The 17245-nt window shown below is 40.1% G+C and overlaps 2 protein-coding genes across 2 annotated transcripts in view; one reads left to right on the forward strand and one right to left on the reverse strand.

The window, feature by feature from the left end:
• LOC121961721 (conserved oligomeric Golgi complex subunit 5-like) overlaps positions 1 to 17245 on the forward strand; it is a 61530-nt gene that overhangs the window by 15972 nt on the left and 28313 nt on the right.
• Positions 1354 to 9287, reverse strand: LOC121961091 (G-protein coupled receptor 22-like). Its single transcript, XM_042510942.1, has 4 exons — positions 8522 to 9287; positions 6035 to 6179; positions 5585 to 5731; positions 1354 to 3097 (listed from the first exon to the last, which is right to left on the reverse strand). The coding sequence occupies exons 2-4, from the start codon at positions 6155 to 6157 to the stop codon at positions 2045 to 2047; spliced, it is 1323 nt and encodes a 440-aa protein (XP_042366876.1). The 5' UTR covers positions 6158 to 6179; positions 8522 to 9287; the 3' UTR covers positions 1354 to 2044.

The raw sequence follows: 17245 nt of genomic DNA on the forward strand, positions 1-17245 counted from the left end.
ACTAATTTCTTGCTGTTTTTTGGTCATTTCTGTTGGTTAATGCCTTCTTTCCAATGTTTACGAAAGAAATCAAGCAGTTTGTTCTGGTTTCAAAGGGCTAACATTGGGTTCTATGAGGATTGACTCTGTTTTGTAGCCAGCCTCAAGTAGATATTAGAGGAACTGCAGTTTTTTGGCACTCCTGCTTTGGTTTCCTTGCACTGGAAGTTGCTGCTTGGTCCGGCCCCAATGGAAATACATATCATACAGGTGATAATCGTACCATTTCCCCTGCTGAGTTGTATGATGAGGTAACAGCAGTGATCCCCATTTCATCCCCAGGTAGTCTTTTCTCTGAGCTCCTTATCATAGACTTAATTTAACTGTCTTGGTCTAACAGTGGCTGGATAGCTTCAGAGGACTGTGTGACCTCCTGGTGTCAGCAGACGGAAAGTGATATTGATGCGTTACATATCACCGCCACTACTTATCTATTGGCCATTCCACCCTCAGCTATCACAAGGCAATAAGCGTGACAGAGCGGGTTCAGGAGGACAAGTGTTTTCAACAGTATGTGCCTGCTAGTCTGTGACCACTTCTCTCTTACCCCCTCTCTCTCTCTCTTTCTCTCTCTCTCTTTCTCTTTCACACACACACACACACACACACTCCGCCATAAACTCTTAAAGGTCATACAGTGTCTACTTCCAGTCGTTTGTTGTCCTTAACAATTCCAACAATTTTCTCGAGTGGGCTTTGCTGCTTTGTGTTTTGTTATGGTTCGGCTGTGGACTCCTGGAATCAGGACTCGCCTGAAGAATAGTTTAATAGTTACCACAATGGCAACATTTTAATGGCATACATAATATGGATACTTGAACTGAAATACACAAACGATGTTCTATAGGGTTGCAGGGATATGCAAGATTTACTGGATATACTGACATTTATGTATTATTACTTAACTATTATGAATAAACAGACTGAAGGAACTGATAACTACATTTCACTGAAGTCATATTTAATGATTTCATGTGACAAATAACTTGATTGAATTTGAGGGACTGGGAGGAAAGGAGAAAATGAAATATCCCAACAATTTTGACCAAATACCCTGATATCACTATCCCAACAGTGTTGTTGGGTTGACTATTAGTGTTTTCAAAAATTCTTACACCATTTTTGATAAATTGTCATCAGTAATATGGATGTTACGACTAATTGGGTAAAGGCAAATTATAGAACAGCTAGACCAGTCTTTTATGTTTAGAAAATTTCATAATTTTCTGTAATGCAGATATTAAATCCAGGGAAAGACAACACTTAGGGTTTCTGATATCCAAAATCTAAGACAATATCCAGTCAGATTTTCAAGTTTTCTGTCTTGGAATCAAACTGTACAGGAGGAGAAATGGGAAGCTCATATGTACTAGTTTCACTCGATACTTCACCAGTGAATGAAATTTTCTTGCAAAAATACTGGTTCTATTAGCACAGTAACCCTAGTTTGAACATAAGATTTGAAGACTCACAAAATAACAAAACGGAGGTGACCTCGCTGAAGAAAGGGAAAGAGAAACAACAGTTTTTCCTTTGTTTGTTTATTACAAATGGTGACAAACAATTTCAAGGTATTTTTAGAGCTGTACATTCACCTTTTTGTTTCTATGATAACCAGAGAAAGACACGCACCGCTGCTGAGATAAAAGGTTATGATTAAATAGTCCCTAATAGCACACTACGACATTTCATAATAAATAGCAATAAATTACCCTCTTTGTGTCCCCATGAATCCTGCCCATGACACGTTTTTGCACTGAGGAAAAAATAATCTCTATATTCCTCTGAGGTCATGATTTTAGTATTAACTTATGAAGCTGCCCAGGATTGTTGTACTCCAAAGTTAAAGATATACTGCATATATACTGTATATATATTGTACATATAAAATACTGGTTTTAAAAATGTTTCTGCTGTAGCCTGTTACTTTATTTTTAGGAGTAGACTGTAACCTATTCCCATTTACTCTTCATATCTGACATATGTACACTTTGGGTTCATGCCCTTACTCTGCATCCTGCGAGTAAAGACATTTTTGCCTGGCTTCTGCGTCCTCAAAGGTGACCTTCTTTTGTCTCCTGGGGTCAATCCACGAGTTATGGATGACCACATTGTTAGGTGTAGGGTCAGCTTCTACCACAGACACCACCCTCTTCTTCATCTTGCTTTTTAAAACCTTTTGGAACTTCTGCCGAGTGAAGGCATAGAGAAGTGGGTGGAAGATGGTGGTTCCGTAGGCCATCACCAGGAAGCCCAGGCGAAGACGAACAGTTAAGTCACTGGGCCCAGTGCTGAGGATGATGGTGTTGAGCACAGTTATTGGAGTCCAGCAGAGTAAGAATGTGGAGATGATGAGAAGAGACATCCTGAAGACTCGTTTCTGTCTCTCCCGTCTCTCCCGATGACGTTTCACTGCTCGTCTCAGCGCAATGATGACTGACACTGATGCCCGCATGCCCAAAGGTGCATTCCCACCTGCTCTGACTCCTGTGCTACTCTGTGAAGCGTCAGTCGACTCTGCTTGTGTCGCAGTACTCAGAGAGATAGTGTTTTTGCTCTTTTGTTTCTTTTTAGGTAGGTTGTGCTGAAAGCGTGTTCCAATGCGGATGTTAAGTGCCTGAAGGATCTTGTAGTAAGTCACTAGCATTACCACTGCTGTAAAAAAGAATATAGGGATCTGTGCTAGCAGGTGATAGTACAAACCCAGCTCTGTGTAATACTCATTTGTGTGAGCTACTGTGACCACTGCAGTCTGGTTCACAAGGTCTGAACCATAGCTGATGAAAAAGCCAACTTCCATGAAGGGAACCAGGAAACTGAAAAAGGATAGAGCCCAGATGGATCCCAGTAGAGCCACAGCTCGGCCCATCGTAAGCACACGATTGGCCGGTCGTACTGAGATGTCATAGCGGTCCACAGTGATGGCCAGGACATTAGCAGCAGTAGCTACACTTGCAAAGGAGACGCAAGCCTCATGGAAACAGCAGACCATGGCTGTGTCTGCCTCCAAAGGAAGTAACACCACCACTACTGTCAGGGGGATACAGCAAACACACACCTGGAAACAAGATAGGAACTTGGGTTACATCCCAAATACATAATGTTGGTTTCCATATAATCTTGATTTTTAAGTACCAGAAAAAACACTACAACATGCTTTGTAATGATTGTTATGTGATAAGATTCTAAAGGGTATAATATGATTGTATCAATCTAGAGTACATAACCATCACAGTCATGTACAGCATAATTATGAAAGGAATTATTGGCTCCCTTGTGTATACCCAAAAATCCAAACAGAAGGCGGGAATAGCAGCATTGGCTATGTTTAATGAAAAGGCTAAATGTTTACTGGTAAAGGTTACAGTAAAAAAGAAATATGAAATGTATTTACTGGGTATATTATATCCATGAGGTTTCACTAAGAGTCACCAAACTTTTAAAGTTAACCCCTGAAAAACTGTAAGTTGTATTGTAGCATTGTTTACATTTCACACTACAAAATAATTTACTTTCATTGTCTATACTGAGAATGTTAGCAAAACTTGAAGGAAAATGAAGGAAATATTAGACTGTTTTAGCAAAAATCTTTTGCAAAATTCTGTTTTTGTTAGATCAGTAGAACCTACAGCCCCAGTTCTAATAAAAAAAGTTGTGATGCTGTGTAAGTAGTCCAAAGACAAGATATTTAGTGTTCAAACTGAAAAATCATTTTTCTCATTTTGAATTTGATGCCTGCAACACATTCCATTGTGAGCGTATTCATCACTGTCTGACACTGTGTTTTCTTTTAACAACACCCAGTAAGTGTTTGGGAACTGAGGACTCTAATTGTTTAAGTTTTTGAAGTGAAATGGTTTTCCATTCTTTCTTTATAAAGAAGAATTTATATTTATAAGACTTCAGTTGCTCAACATTCCGGGGTCTCCCTTGTCATATTTTGTGCTTCATAATGCTTCACATATGTTCAGTGGGAGACAAGTCTGATTCAGATTCAGAGTCAGACAACTTTATTTATCCCAAAGGGAAATCCAGTTTTGCAGTCTTCCAGACCATATGTACATTTTCTGGATTACCGGCAGGTCAGTCAAGTAACTGCACTCTTTTATTGTCTCACTTAAATATGTAGGAACATCCCTGGAAAACACGTCATCTGTATGGCAGCATATGTTGCTCTAAAACCTGTATGGACCTTATAGCATTTAATGTGCCTTCACAAATGTGAAGTTACACATGATGCAAAGGGCACAAACAACCCCCCATACCATCACAGACGCTGGCTTTGAAATTTCCTCATTCGCTCTGAGGATACGACGTCCATGATTTCCAACAACAGTTAGAAATGTGGACTCTTCCGACCACAGTGCACTTTTCTACTTTGTGTCAGTCCGTATCAGATGAACTTGGGTCCAGAGAGGTCAACAGTGTTTCTGGATGTTGTTGATATTTAGCTTTCACCACTGCATGGTAAAGTCTGAAATGTATTTGTAGATGCCGAGATTAACTGTGTTCACTGACAAGTTTTCCAAAGTGTTCCGGAGCTCATGTGGTAATGTTCTAAATATAATGCTATGCCTGTTATGTGCAGATATTTCTCCTGTTTCTCTGAATGTTTTGATGATGGATTGTAGATGATGAAAGATCTAAATTTCTGAAATTGTTCAGTGATAGAAGTTGTAGTTAAACTGTTGGACTGTTAGTCCACACTGTTTTCAGCAAAGTGAACATCCTTGCTTGTGAACAGCTGAGCTTATCAAGGATGCCCCTTTCATGGCTATTAAACATACGATCACCTGTTACCAATTGACTTGTTTACCTGTGAAATGTTCCAAACAGGTTTTTGAGCATTCAAAAACTTCACCAGTCCTTTGATTTCCCAGTCCATTATTTTTTTTGTAATGTGTTGCAGGCATCAAATTCAGAATGATTACAAAAAACAGAGGTTTTTTTTTTTTAGTTTGAACAACAAATATCTTGTCTTTGGGCTGTTCAGTTGAATATAGATTTTAAAAAGATTTTAAGTTTTACACAGCATCCCAACTTTTTTGGAATCTGCATTGTGGAAGAAAACTTACATTTGTCCTACGGTTTTACCATTTGTAATACAGCACTGCAGAAGCAAAAATCTTAGAGGATGGCAGTAGAGAAGTTAAACCTAGCATCATCTTGAAAGTAAAAAGCAATCTTTGCTGGGGTTTTTTCAGCACTGGAGTAGAGAACATCAAAGCAGTGGACAAAAAATGAGTCACACTAACCTAACTGGTGTTATGGCCGAGCGCGCTAGTAGTGCCTATTGTTGTGTAAAGTACGTAATCGAACTTGACAGCACAAGTGTAGATGTGGCTTATTTTGAATGTGGAAGCATAATGTTTCACATTAAATGGATGGAACCTCCAGTGTTTGCGTGTACAACTGTTTATTTTCTGAAACACGAGCAGTGCTGGGAGGTAATTTTTGTAGCAGTGGGAGTCTCACTGCAAGATGTTCCATTAAATCCCCTCGGCACAAAAGGAACTGATAGATTTTAATAGAGGTTAGGACTCACCAACACATCCACCACATGCAGGTTCATGGTGATGATGTTGGAGACGGAGCTGATGAGGTTCTGTTTCATGCAGTAGAGGACAAGCACAGTGAGGTTGGAGCTCAAGCCCAAAACTATCTCCAGAAGCAGGAAGCCTGTCAGAGAAACCTACCAACAGAAAGAAAATGGTGGCATGTAGTGTGACAATCAATGTTATTTTGGTCACAATAATGCATGAGAATAATAATAATAATGTGGGATATTTGAGTTAGACTTCATATAACCAGGGAATCTTCATACTTACATGATGGGTTTTAGTATCCAAATTCCCGACCCATTAATGAGCCAGACAGTTACCAGTTTCCTGAAAATATCATATACCTAAAAAGATCTCAATGGATCAACTTGCCTTCAAGAAAAAAATCATGCTGTCATGTCACATACATTAGTTTGAAAAAGCTGCAGCAGTACCTGGAAGCTGATGGGGTAGATGGCCTTGTCGGAGGTCATGTCAAGGTCAAAAGGGTCAGCTGTGTCAAGCACCGTCATGTTGCTCATGGTGGCTGCAGAGATCTGCACAGGGGATGTGTGCATTATCCCAATGGGAGGAAGAGGCCTGGAGAGCAGGCAAAGGTCTATTTAATAAATCGTCACATATGAAATTCTACCAGATTTTCTTTTTCAATGAGAGATTTTTTCAAAATGTCCCCAGATCAGTAAACTTGCAGCTGGTACTGCCTTTTTATTAGAAAAGAATGTTCTGTGAACAGGCAGTGAGGTTAGTATTAGGGTTATGCGAGGCAGTAGGCTGCTGAAAATATGCCATTCACCTCTTTTGACACTGCTGCTCCAAAATAATTTACTACAGGCTATATGCTTCTATGACTAGAATCTACTTAAACTACTGTAGTAGTAAAATACTAAACACGTCCAATGTTTCCCACAGAATTAGAATCTATAGCCCCTTTTCCACTGCACAAATAACCTAGACACCTGTTAACATCTGGCCTGTGTATGTAATGGGAGAGGTTACAACTCAGATTGGCAGTGATGGAAATACAACACCCACTTTAATTTTAGCCCCTTTACCGGTGAGATGCAGTGACACGCTGACTCAAAATACTACGTGGAGACGGATTTTAATCTCGCTTGTGTCTCTTTTTTATCATTCTGTGCTCCACTCTAAAATCAGATGTTTTTAGGGTCTTTAAAAGCAGTGTAGTTTAATTCTTCATGAGTAATTTTGACCCTCAACCCTTGAACCTTTGGATAAGGGATGAACGATGCTGGTTTTCTTCGCCGATATTCGATATGCAGATCTATATCAACTTATTTCACTGATAACTGAAACTGATATCAATACATCCACTTCTTTGTCCAACCTATCTTAGTAATCATCATGTCTCTTTTGCATAAAAAAAAAAAAAATAAATTACGCATACTTTTAATTGTAATGGCCCACCAGCAGATGGAGAAATAAAATACGAGGTTTTTCCATGTATGTAATATTCATTCATTGTGCAAAATAAGAAAAGTACTTCAACTTCGGGATGATGCTTTGTTCATGTTCACTTAGGTTATAAAAACATAAAAATAAAAATAATTTTGCAATATCAGCAGAAATCCGCATGATGACCAATTACAATATTTAATTTTAAGGTCAATATCTGCCGATATCAATGGCGTGTCGATAATATTGTACATCCCTAGGGTGGATAATAAATCTGTTGATCCAGTCAGAGCTGATCGGATTGGATCAGTGGTTGAGAGGAGCAGCTCCTGCAGAAACTAAAAGCAAACTTTTAGGTCCATTGCAATGAAATGTTAAGTTTAACTTTTAGTGTGCTTGGTGCTCTGCTGGTCCATCTGTGCCCAGAGTACGCTCTGCACTGAGAGAGGTGCAATCAATAACCTGACAGTGCAGGCTGCAGTCTTCCTAATAAATGGTCCAAAAATATGGATAAATATTTTTTAGTGGGTTTACCCGTGTTAAAAAAGCTGCATGCATGTGCTAATTTTGGTTGGAAAGGGGTAGATGACAACAGACTTTTTGCCTTGCTTTTGTTCGTGGCTGTTTGGAACAGCTATAAACAGTTGAAGGCTGTTTCCCTCAGATTTGGTTGGACAACACATACAAACTAGTTTATTTCTAGCATCCTGACCATCGACTGTATATAAAGATGGATGACATGCCCCCACTTCCCCCTGCTATGCTGAAGTGAGCTTAGGATATCTGAGATACAGGCATTGTCATTTTGCAAGGGTGATGTCATTGGGAGCCGGAGTCTGCAGAGTAGCAAAATTCGTGGTGGGGGAGCTCCTGCCAAAATACCCTTCTGACCATTCGTGAGCAGCTCCATTAAATGCGAGCGCATGGATTTGCTGTCTCAGCTGTCAATCATGGTGGAAAATCCCCCCTATTTTTAATATAATAACCCATTAAAACCAAATTTATCATTAAAAACAAAGACTCGAAGAAACATCAGGGTGATGACAACTCCCTTTAGTGACAGAAATCATCTATGGGAAAAGTTTATTTGGCTTGCACTTTTAGTTTTTTGTTTTAGTTTTTTTTTGTGTCCATTCACTAGAATGGAGGGATGGGCTTTATGACCTATCCTGCAGACAGACACCAGGGGGTGATCCAGATTGAAAACTTACACTTTGTGGGACCTGTCATGTCTTCCATCTTTATGTAGTCTATGATCGTGACATATTTAGCCACATTTACAGAGACAGGAGTTCATGTTTACTTTTCCATTCACTGTCTGTAAAAACTTTACAGGACAACAAGTAAGAAAGATCTGTCCACCAATAGAGCCAATTGAGAGTGCTGGCTCGATGACTGAGCCAAAACAACTTAACTGCAAAAATATTAGAATATGTAGTCTCTGGACCTTGGTTCCCCAAAGGTTTGGACTTAAGAGAGTGCAGGTGTGATATGAGGCTTCCACTCACCACTCCCTTCCAGCAGTGTCCTCTCCAGCTCAGCAGCAATCCAAGTGACCGCAAGGAACTTGGTGGAGCATGTCAAACCATCCTTTCATATTCTGACTTATCATGATCAATCATCACGTCATCTCCTTCATTTACAGAATTCTCTGTGTTAGAGAATTAGACGAACTACGAAAAGTCTGCCATTAGCTTTAGCCTTGGGGATACTGGCTCCACTCAAGCGAAAGTCTTTTTGTGAAAGACAGAAAGCAAAACACACCCGCCCCTCGTTGGGGGACATGTGGTTTGCAGCATCACTGAGCTACACTAGGATCAATGCTTTCTTTCATGCATCGCTCTGTCTCATCATTGTCTGTTGTGCTTGGACTGCTGCTTTCAGTCTCATCTCCGCTTGAAAATGATGCCAGTGTTCGAACAATCCTCCTGCCTCCACTTTTCTCCAAGTTCAGGTATTGTGTGTCTTTCACAGTGGTCCTGATGCGGTCATTAGCACTTTGTCATCAGGGATGTCATTTCCTTTTCCTGAGGACATTGAAGGGAAAAAGTAGAGATAGCTGAATGGTTGTTCTTCAGGACTTGACCCATTTATATTCTTCACATTCCTGTGATCCAAGAAGAGACATTTGCACCACAGGTCAGAGAGCTGGACTAAGGTCAAACAGACTTCGAGGACACTCTTGAACGTTCACAGCCTTAGCACTCTCTGTTTAACCTTCATGGACTGCCAAAGAAGAATCAAGAATGATGTCATATCCCATCATAATCATAACCTTACCTCATGTTTTCTTCCCATTCCCATTCCATCTCTGATCCTGCAAAAGGAGAGGATGCAGCATTTGAGTAAAATAGTATACAAGATGGATTTTTCTCACATTAAAATCAGTTGTTCCTCCCTTGGTCTGCATGTTGCATCACGTCTCCTTCCTAATTTCAGCTCATTTATCATCCCCTGACAGACAGCTCGCTCTTTCTGTGCTAACTGGACGCCTGTGTCTGTCTTTGCACTTGTGTTGGTGTGTGTGTGCCAAATGTGTGCGTAATCAGGTTTGATGCCTTGCCTTGTATCTTTGATGGTTCCTGTTGTGTGTTGTTCAAATGAGCACTGAAAACTGTGAACTTGCTCTCTGCAGATTGTCTTAGTGTATGAAATGATACAACTGTAACAACAACGTGCCACACACTGTTTCAGTCAGCTCTACATCTCATCAGGACTCAACTGCAAGCCTCCAGAGTAATAGTTCACTTTGGTTGTACTGGTACGCTTAATTTGTTTCTTATTTAGGTGCACTAGCACATAAATTTGATGCATCCAAAATCCTGCTTCTTCTGGTACTGATTAAAAGTTCCCTTACTCACTGGTAAATTTTAACAAGGGGTGTAAGGGTACACGAGAGTCATGATTTGGTTCAGGAGTCACGGTCTGATGCGACTTCAGTCCCACAGGAAAAAACACATTTGTAAGGATCTGTTTATTTTTTAACACACAGTAGTGCAAGTGTTAAATAGTTAAGGTGAGGTAACATTTTGTCCATAAGCAAATTAGGTAGGCCTACATATTTCCATTATGAAAATGAGGAACATGTACATGATAAATCGAAAAAAATGTATCATGGCTTATTGTAATATGACATGCATCTGTTTCTACTATTGCTGTGCCTCTCTCAACCTCTCTCAACCTCTCTCCCCCTCTCCTCCCTTCTCTCTTTCTCTTTCCTTTTTGCCATGACTGTATTTCATTTGTTATTTACAACATCTATTGCACGTCTGTCTGTCCTGGAAGAGGGTTCCTTCATCATCCTCTACTGCTCTTCCTGAGGTTTCTTCCTTTTTTCCCCCGTTACAGGGGTTCTTTTTCGGGAGTTTTTCCTTGGGTGATGTGAGGGTCTAAGGGCAGAGGGATGTTGTAAACTGTACAGCCCACTGAGGCAAACCATGTTTTGTGATAATGGGCTCTATAAATTAAATTGACTTGACTCAACTTCATCTTTCACACAGGAGCTAAAATCAGCCTTTAAATGAAAAAGAAATAATTATTTGACTTTTAATCATTATAAATATCAATATCATGAGAGGAAACATTTTTGTGTGTTTTTTGTATTTAGCCATATCGCCTGACCCTACTAACATCCACTACAAGGTTGATAAAGATACTTCCGGAACAAAGTTTCCATTTAAAGAGTCCTGAAGCTCCTTTGTTTTAAAAACATTACCTAACACATGGCACATGGTATAGCCATGATAATCCAATATAAATCGTGACGTTTTGCATGGGTTATTTTTTAGATCTACATTTTTGTTGTTGTTGTCCATTATATCTGACATTACTTGTTTCCTGTCATGGAAAAAGAGTCTGCGTTTATTTTTGCCAAGTGAAAACCTTCCATCAAACTTAAAAAAAATAGCTTCAGTTAAAATATACATATATGCTGAAATGAGACAGAATGCAGAATATCTTGTCTTAATCATTGTAACCATTCATCATTAGCATAAAAAATCAAAATATTTTCTATTTTATTCATAGGTTTGCCATTCAAGATGTAAATCAACACATCTTACTTTGTCATAGGATACATACACATTTGTAACTAATACTACATATATTGTTACTTCATCCACAAACATGGTGGAATATTTTCAATTCAACCACGCTTTGTTCTTCAGAACAGGTTCTCAGCAGCTGATTCAAATAAAGAACAGGCTTCAAAAAAAGAGATGTAATGCCCGCATTTCAAGTGTGGGACCTGTGTAAAGATGTGGGCTTACCCTAACTTGAACCATGCAAAACTTCCTTCCTACCTTCCTATCAGCCAATCACCCACCGCTGTCAACATGCCTGCCAATATCTGGCCACCCACCCAGGTTCCAGAGCGGCCTCAGGCTACATAAAGTATATCTCTAAAGTGACACCCAGGTCTGCACGAGGCAGCAGAACAGCCAGGGAAAGAACAAGTTGATTTAACCATTAGTTGGTCAACATACATGCATCCCCTGCAATTTTAATGAGTGGTTAATCATTTGTCATTTCTTCAACAAAATGACCAAGCAATTGTGATTCATTTCTCTTAAATATGATGATTTATTCCTCACTTCTCTGTTGCTCTGATTGTAAAATGAAATATTTTTGGGTTTTGGACTGCTGAATTTTTTAAAAATGTCATCTTGCATTTTGAAAACATGTAATAGGCATTTTTCCAATATTGTTTTACCTTTTTAGACCAAAATATTAACATTTGATAACGTGATTTTATTTTTAAAAAATCTAGGAAACTAATTGCCTTGAAAAAATGTAAGTAAATATACCTATATGTCAGAGTTATGTTTAATGTTCATTGTTAACTTTAAATTTAGTTGTAGTTACTGAAAGAAAGTTTTTGTGACTTAAAAATGACAAGTGAAATCAACTTAATTTTTATAAATTTTAGCAACTTCAGTAAACCAAGTCTGCTTTGCCTTATGCTGGTTACGAACTATCAGGCTTGTTTGTATATTTTTAAACATGATAACAAAACAGAGCTCGCAGATCTCTTAACCTCATCATTATATATATTCTTTGTCTTGATTAATTTGAGACAAATGAACTTGATTTACATAATTTACATAAGTTTTTAACACTTAGGAATAACAAAGTACTTTAATTTGTATTTTTTAAATTGCAACAACTTTACAAAATTACATAAATGCACAAAAAACACAATAATAAGTGAACTTGACATTTAGATCTAATTTATGATTAATAGTTTGATTTATATATGTTTTCAAGGCAGTCAGTTTCCTTAATCATCAGCTTGTCAGATCTGACGGTGTGCTCTCAGCTTTCAGTGTCGTTAATTCATCTCAGCCGCTTCTAGTTCTGAAACCTGCTCATCACCTTCAGCTCTGTTGCAGGTCGTAGTTTGTAGCTGCATAGAATTTGCAAAATAGCTTCTTAATGTTCAGCTATTATCAGTGTTTTACATTCCATCAACCATTAGTCCTGTGGGTGACCTCAGCCTGAGGACACATTCTGGCTCTGTTTTGTGATGTACGAGCTTTTCCAACACCAGGAGAGCAGTTCTTGTTGGGAGGCAGTGAACTCGGCTGCGCTTGTGAAGCCCCGTATTTCTCACTGTGTGATAGCCCATCATTTAGTGTAATTATTCTCCACTCAAAATAGTGACTGCTTGAAAATCATGACTCACAGGCTCAGCAGCATCAGCAGGATGAGTGTGGTGATTTAAAGTGCTTTCGTGCAACATGTTCACATTGCCTAGCTAACTGCACACCAATGACAGCGTTAGTAAATGATCGTGCTGTGTGTTTACCTTTGTCCAGAGACCATTCCTCAGCAATCCTCGGCTCTGTCGCTGTTATCCTTCCCTGTAAGGTTTTGTAATCTATATCCTCCAAAGGTAACGCAGAGCCCACAGATGATAACCCTCAGTGTAGTAGTCGATCAGTGGCGGATGCTTGTTAGTTAGTCCCTTCAGGATGGAAATTTGACTGGTAGAAATCATACAGAGCGTGGAGAGAGAGGAGAGATACTGCTGCTCTGCCTCCGCCTCTCTCCTCTCTGCTGTGCTTCTTTTTCTGTCTCTCTGTTTCCTCACTCTGTATCTCTCTCCAGTAGCCCTTCCTACTCCCCCCCACCTTCCCACTATTTGAAACAGTCTTCTCCTTCTCTTTATTCCCCTTTACACCTCTGTGCTTGACTAATTGGACTCACAAAAGCAATGTAACACTTGTCATATTGCCTCTTGCTCATTTCTTCCTATCCTTTGTTACCTTTTTTGCATGTAGTGAGCAGTGATAACTCTCCGGTGTGCAGGGACAAAACAGATCTTTTTTTTTTGTCTTTGTTCATTTTTCTTTTTGTCTTTATTTATTTATTTATTTTGCCCTCATTAACAGCCCAGGTAGCAAACTGTGGCCATGACAATACTAATGGCAGCATCTGTCCTCTCAGGACTTTGGCCACTCCTCCGCTGTTTGTGTTTGCATAGAACCCGCCGGATGGAACATGCTTAATTGCCCCAATCTGGCTACCACTGGAGCAGTAGCCGTGTTGCCCTTATTGCCTGGCGAGCGTATCTGGAAGGTAGCAAGTGAGGGGACTAATTAGGGCTACTAGGCATTGGCATGGCAACAACAGCAGCAGCACCCAAAGCAAACGCAGTCTGATGGATCAGAATTCAAATCAGAGCCTGTCGGCTCTCTTCCGGGATACACCTCTGCACTGAGAATACACCAACACTGACACCCACCCCCCCGTCCATCCCCGGATCTGGTCATTGTCTCTCGGCTCTGCATCTCTCACGCTACGTGTGTTCATTCAAGGAGTGTAAGCAGAGATGATGGTGTCCAGTTCAGCTCTTTTACTGACATGCGTAACTCAGAGTAGAAGTTGTTTTCCCTAAAATACAAGTCTTGAGAAAGAGACAGAGATAAATGACAGTAGGATTGCAGAGAGGGAAAAATAGACAGTTGCAGACAAATGAATCAATGATAGGAAGAAATTAAGACAGCTTGGAAACCAAGAGAAAAAAAAGGCAGTTACAGTTTTTCAGTCAGTACGTTTACAAAAGTCTAAATATTATATTAGTCTGACTGAAACTGGAATTTGAATATACATATAAACATGTTACTTTGACTGAAATTTTGAAAGTCGAATTTCTTAAGGTTGAACTAACACACCGAGATAGTGTGGTCAGGGAATGAGCTACTCCATCATTTACACACCTCAGCTGGCCTAGGCATTCTGCGCATGATCCATAGACCCATGCCTGGAGGTCAAATTGCATAAATCAGTAGAAGAAAGTGGGGCAAAACAAAAGAAGAAGCAGAAGAAGGGATAAAAACAAACAACCTGTCACCTCTTTCTTCATTGCTTTTGGCCATAAAAGATAAAAAACAATACAGAAATAATCACAAATGATTGTAAGCGGTTAAGTGCTGTAAAGTTTAGTTTAAATGGACTCTGCTAACAGACATCAAACAGCACATGGGATAAGTTAACCTTCAGGGCTTTCTGTCAAAAAGATAATGTCATGTGTCTCCGTGTGTCATCTAGCCGCTTGCACTGATCTCTCAATATTATTATTAGGGGCAGATGTAGTGATTTGGGGGCGCAGGGCCTCAGGCGCATGACCTTACTTTCACCCATTCTCTAACTATAGAGATAGAGACAACATATAGTTATTACAGTGCAACACACCATGGTCACATGAAGCTGTCAGTGAACTATAAAGCCAAAAAAAAACCAAAAAGCAAAATAATTATTCAAAAATCTTATCGAGGTCAAATGTTCAATCAATGATGATATTGATTTGAGGTCATATGGCCCGGCCCTAGTGCTTGGGGTAGCCTCCTTCATAAAATCCCCCTCAGATCCACCTCTCACCTACACCTCAGCTGTCTTTATTTGTGATAATTATTTCCTGACTGTTAAATATGCTCTGTGAAGCAGGAAGCAGATCCCCCCCTGCTGTGTGCTCCCACCCCTACCCACTCTGCCCATTACCTCCATCACCAAGGTGATGGTAAAGGGAGTTACACTCTGCCATGCACCTCATTTCATGAGCTGCAATGCTGTAATACATTCCAGTGTTGTAAAAGATATTTTTACGTACGGGTTACTTTGATTATTGATAATGTCCTCTGGAGAATAAGCTGAGTGAAATTCCCCCAGCACAGAGCAAGCGCGTCTGTGCTTCAGTACAGCTCATCCTGTGGGAACTAACACGTAATATCCAATGACCTGTGCCTGTGCTGTGCTGTGTGTGTGTGTGTGTGTGTGTGTGTGTGTGTGTGTGTGTGTGTGTGTGTGTGCGTGCGTGCGTGCGTGCGTGCGTGCGTGCGTGCGTGCGTGCGTGTAGGCTTCTGAGCATATTATAACACAAGTCAGAAAAGACCACGCTTTTTTCCCCTTTCTCTCCAACAAACGCACATATCTAAACAAGCAAAGAGCAGCGGGGCTCAGCTGTTTGATCGTGCTCTCTGGCAGGCTGTGTACTCGAGTTGAGGCTTGGAGTGGATTGCTTTTGAATTAAATGTGGCTCCTGTCCAATTCCCTCCTTCTCTGTGCCTCAGCCAGCCACCTGCCTGATAATTCTCTCCATCTCGCCGTCTCACTCTCTCTCTGGGAAGAAGAGCAAACAATCTTCAGCTCTAGACAAATAACACATGTGAAATGCTTTAATATCAGTCCCCGCACCTCTCATTATGAGAGGCTGATTTCCATTTACCTTTTGTCTTCCTGATTTGTCACATTGGCTGTCACAAAGATGCTTATCTAAAAAGTAAGTAATCAAACGAACAGTTGGGATGATGGCAGAGAATTTAAGGAAAACAAACACAGACCAAATACATTTTTATTCATAAAATCCTATCCCACCTTTGTTACATTTTGCTATTCTTGATCAGAAGTTACTGTTGGTGTGAAGGTAATCTATAGAAAAATATACTAAAAGGACTACTTTGCTCACAAAATATAAATTAGTCATGCTTTGTTATCTGTAAAGAAAAATTATTATGTTATCACTTCATCATTGTGTCCAATAAAACATTTGTGTGAAATGTTGTCATAAGAAGTGTATGGATTGCTGAATTTGGCTAAAAGTATGTTTTGTAAGGTCACAGTGGCCTTGACCTTTGAACTTGGGGTAGCTGTGGCTCAGAGGTCGAGCGGGTTGTCCTCAAATCGGGAGGTCAGTGGTTCAGTCCCCAGCTCCTCTAGTCAAAGTATCCTTGGGCAAGATCCTGAACCCCAAATTGCTCTCGATGCCGTGTCATCGAACAGTAGTCTCGGCCACCAGTGTGTGAATGTGTGTGTGAATGGGTGAATGTGACATGTAGTGTGGAAGCACTTTGAGTGGTCAAAAAAGACAACAAAATCACTATGCAGTCTATTTATCGCCAAATTCTAATCAGTCCAAGTGAGTCCATGTGGACAACTGTGTCAAATTTTAGGGAATTCTCTCAAGGCATTCTTGAGATATCACATTTTTGAAATAAGTCGGACGCAAGATCACAGTGACTATTGACCACCAAAGTCTAATCTGTTCATCCTTGACCCAAAGCAGACATTCATGCCCAATTTACAAGAATTCTCATTAGGTCAGATTTCACATTCACAAAAATGAGACGGATGCAAGGTCACAGTTTCCTTGACTTTTGACCTTTGACCACCAAAATATGGTCATCCTTGAGTCTGAGGGTACGTATGTGCCAAATTTGAAAAAATGCTCTCAGGATTCTTGAGCTTTCACATTCACTAGAATGAGACAGATGTCACAGTGACCTTGACGTTTGACCTTGACCCCCAAAATCTAATCAGTTTATCCTTGAGTCTAAGTAGGCATTTGTGCCAAATTTGAAGAAATACCTTCAAGGCATGTGTGAGATATTGAGAATGGGACAGACAGACGGAAGGACAACCTGAAAACATAAGGCTTCGGGTGTCAGCCACTGCTGGCATTGAGGCATAAATGAATAAATTTGTTGTCAGAGTTGGTGGCACAGTTGGTGAAACTGAAACTTTTCGATCTCTCAGTAAAAATATAGATATATCTATTACCAGCCGCTTTTACACAGAGTTGGTGCTCTAGGGCACTGAAGTCTATATAGTAGCGAAGTCTACCCCTTATTCCACCCTGCATGTTTACACAGAACCGAACAACGGCGACATCCTCCTGTTCCAGTGTGTAGTTATACCCTGCAGCGATCAAAGGAGGCATGATGGGCGCCACTTTG

This window comes from Plectropomus leopardus, chromosome 22 (assembly GCF_008729295.1).
Source record: "Plectropomus leopardus isolate mb chromosome 22, YSFRI_Pleo_2.0, whole genome shotgun sequence".
In the NCBI taxonomy this organism is placed as follows: Eukaryota; Metazoa; Chordata; class Actinopteri; order Perciformes; family Serranidae; genus Plectropomus; species Plectropomus leopardus.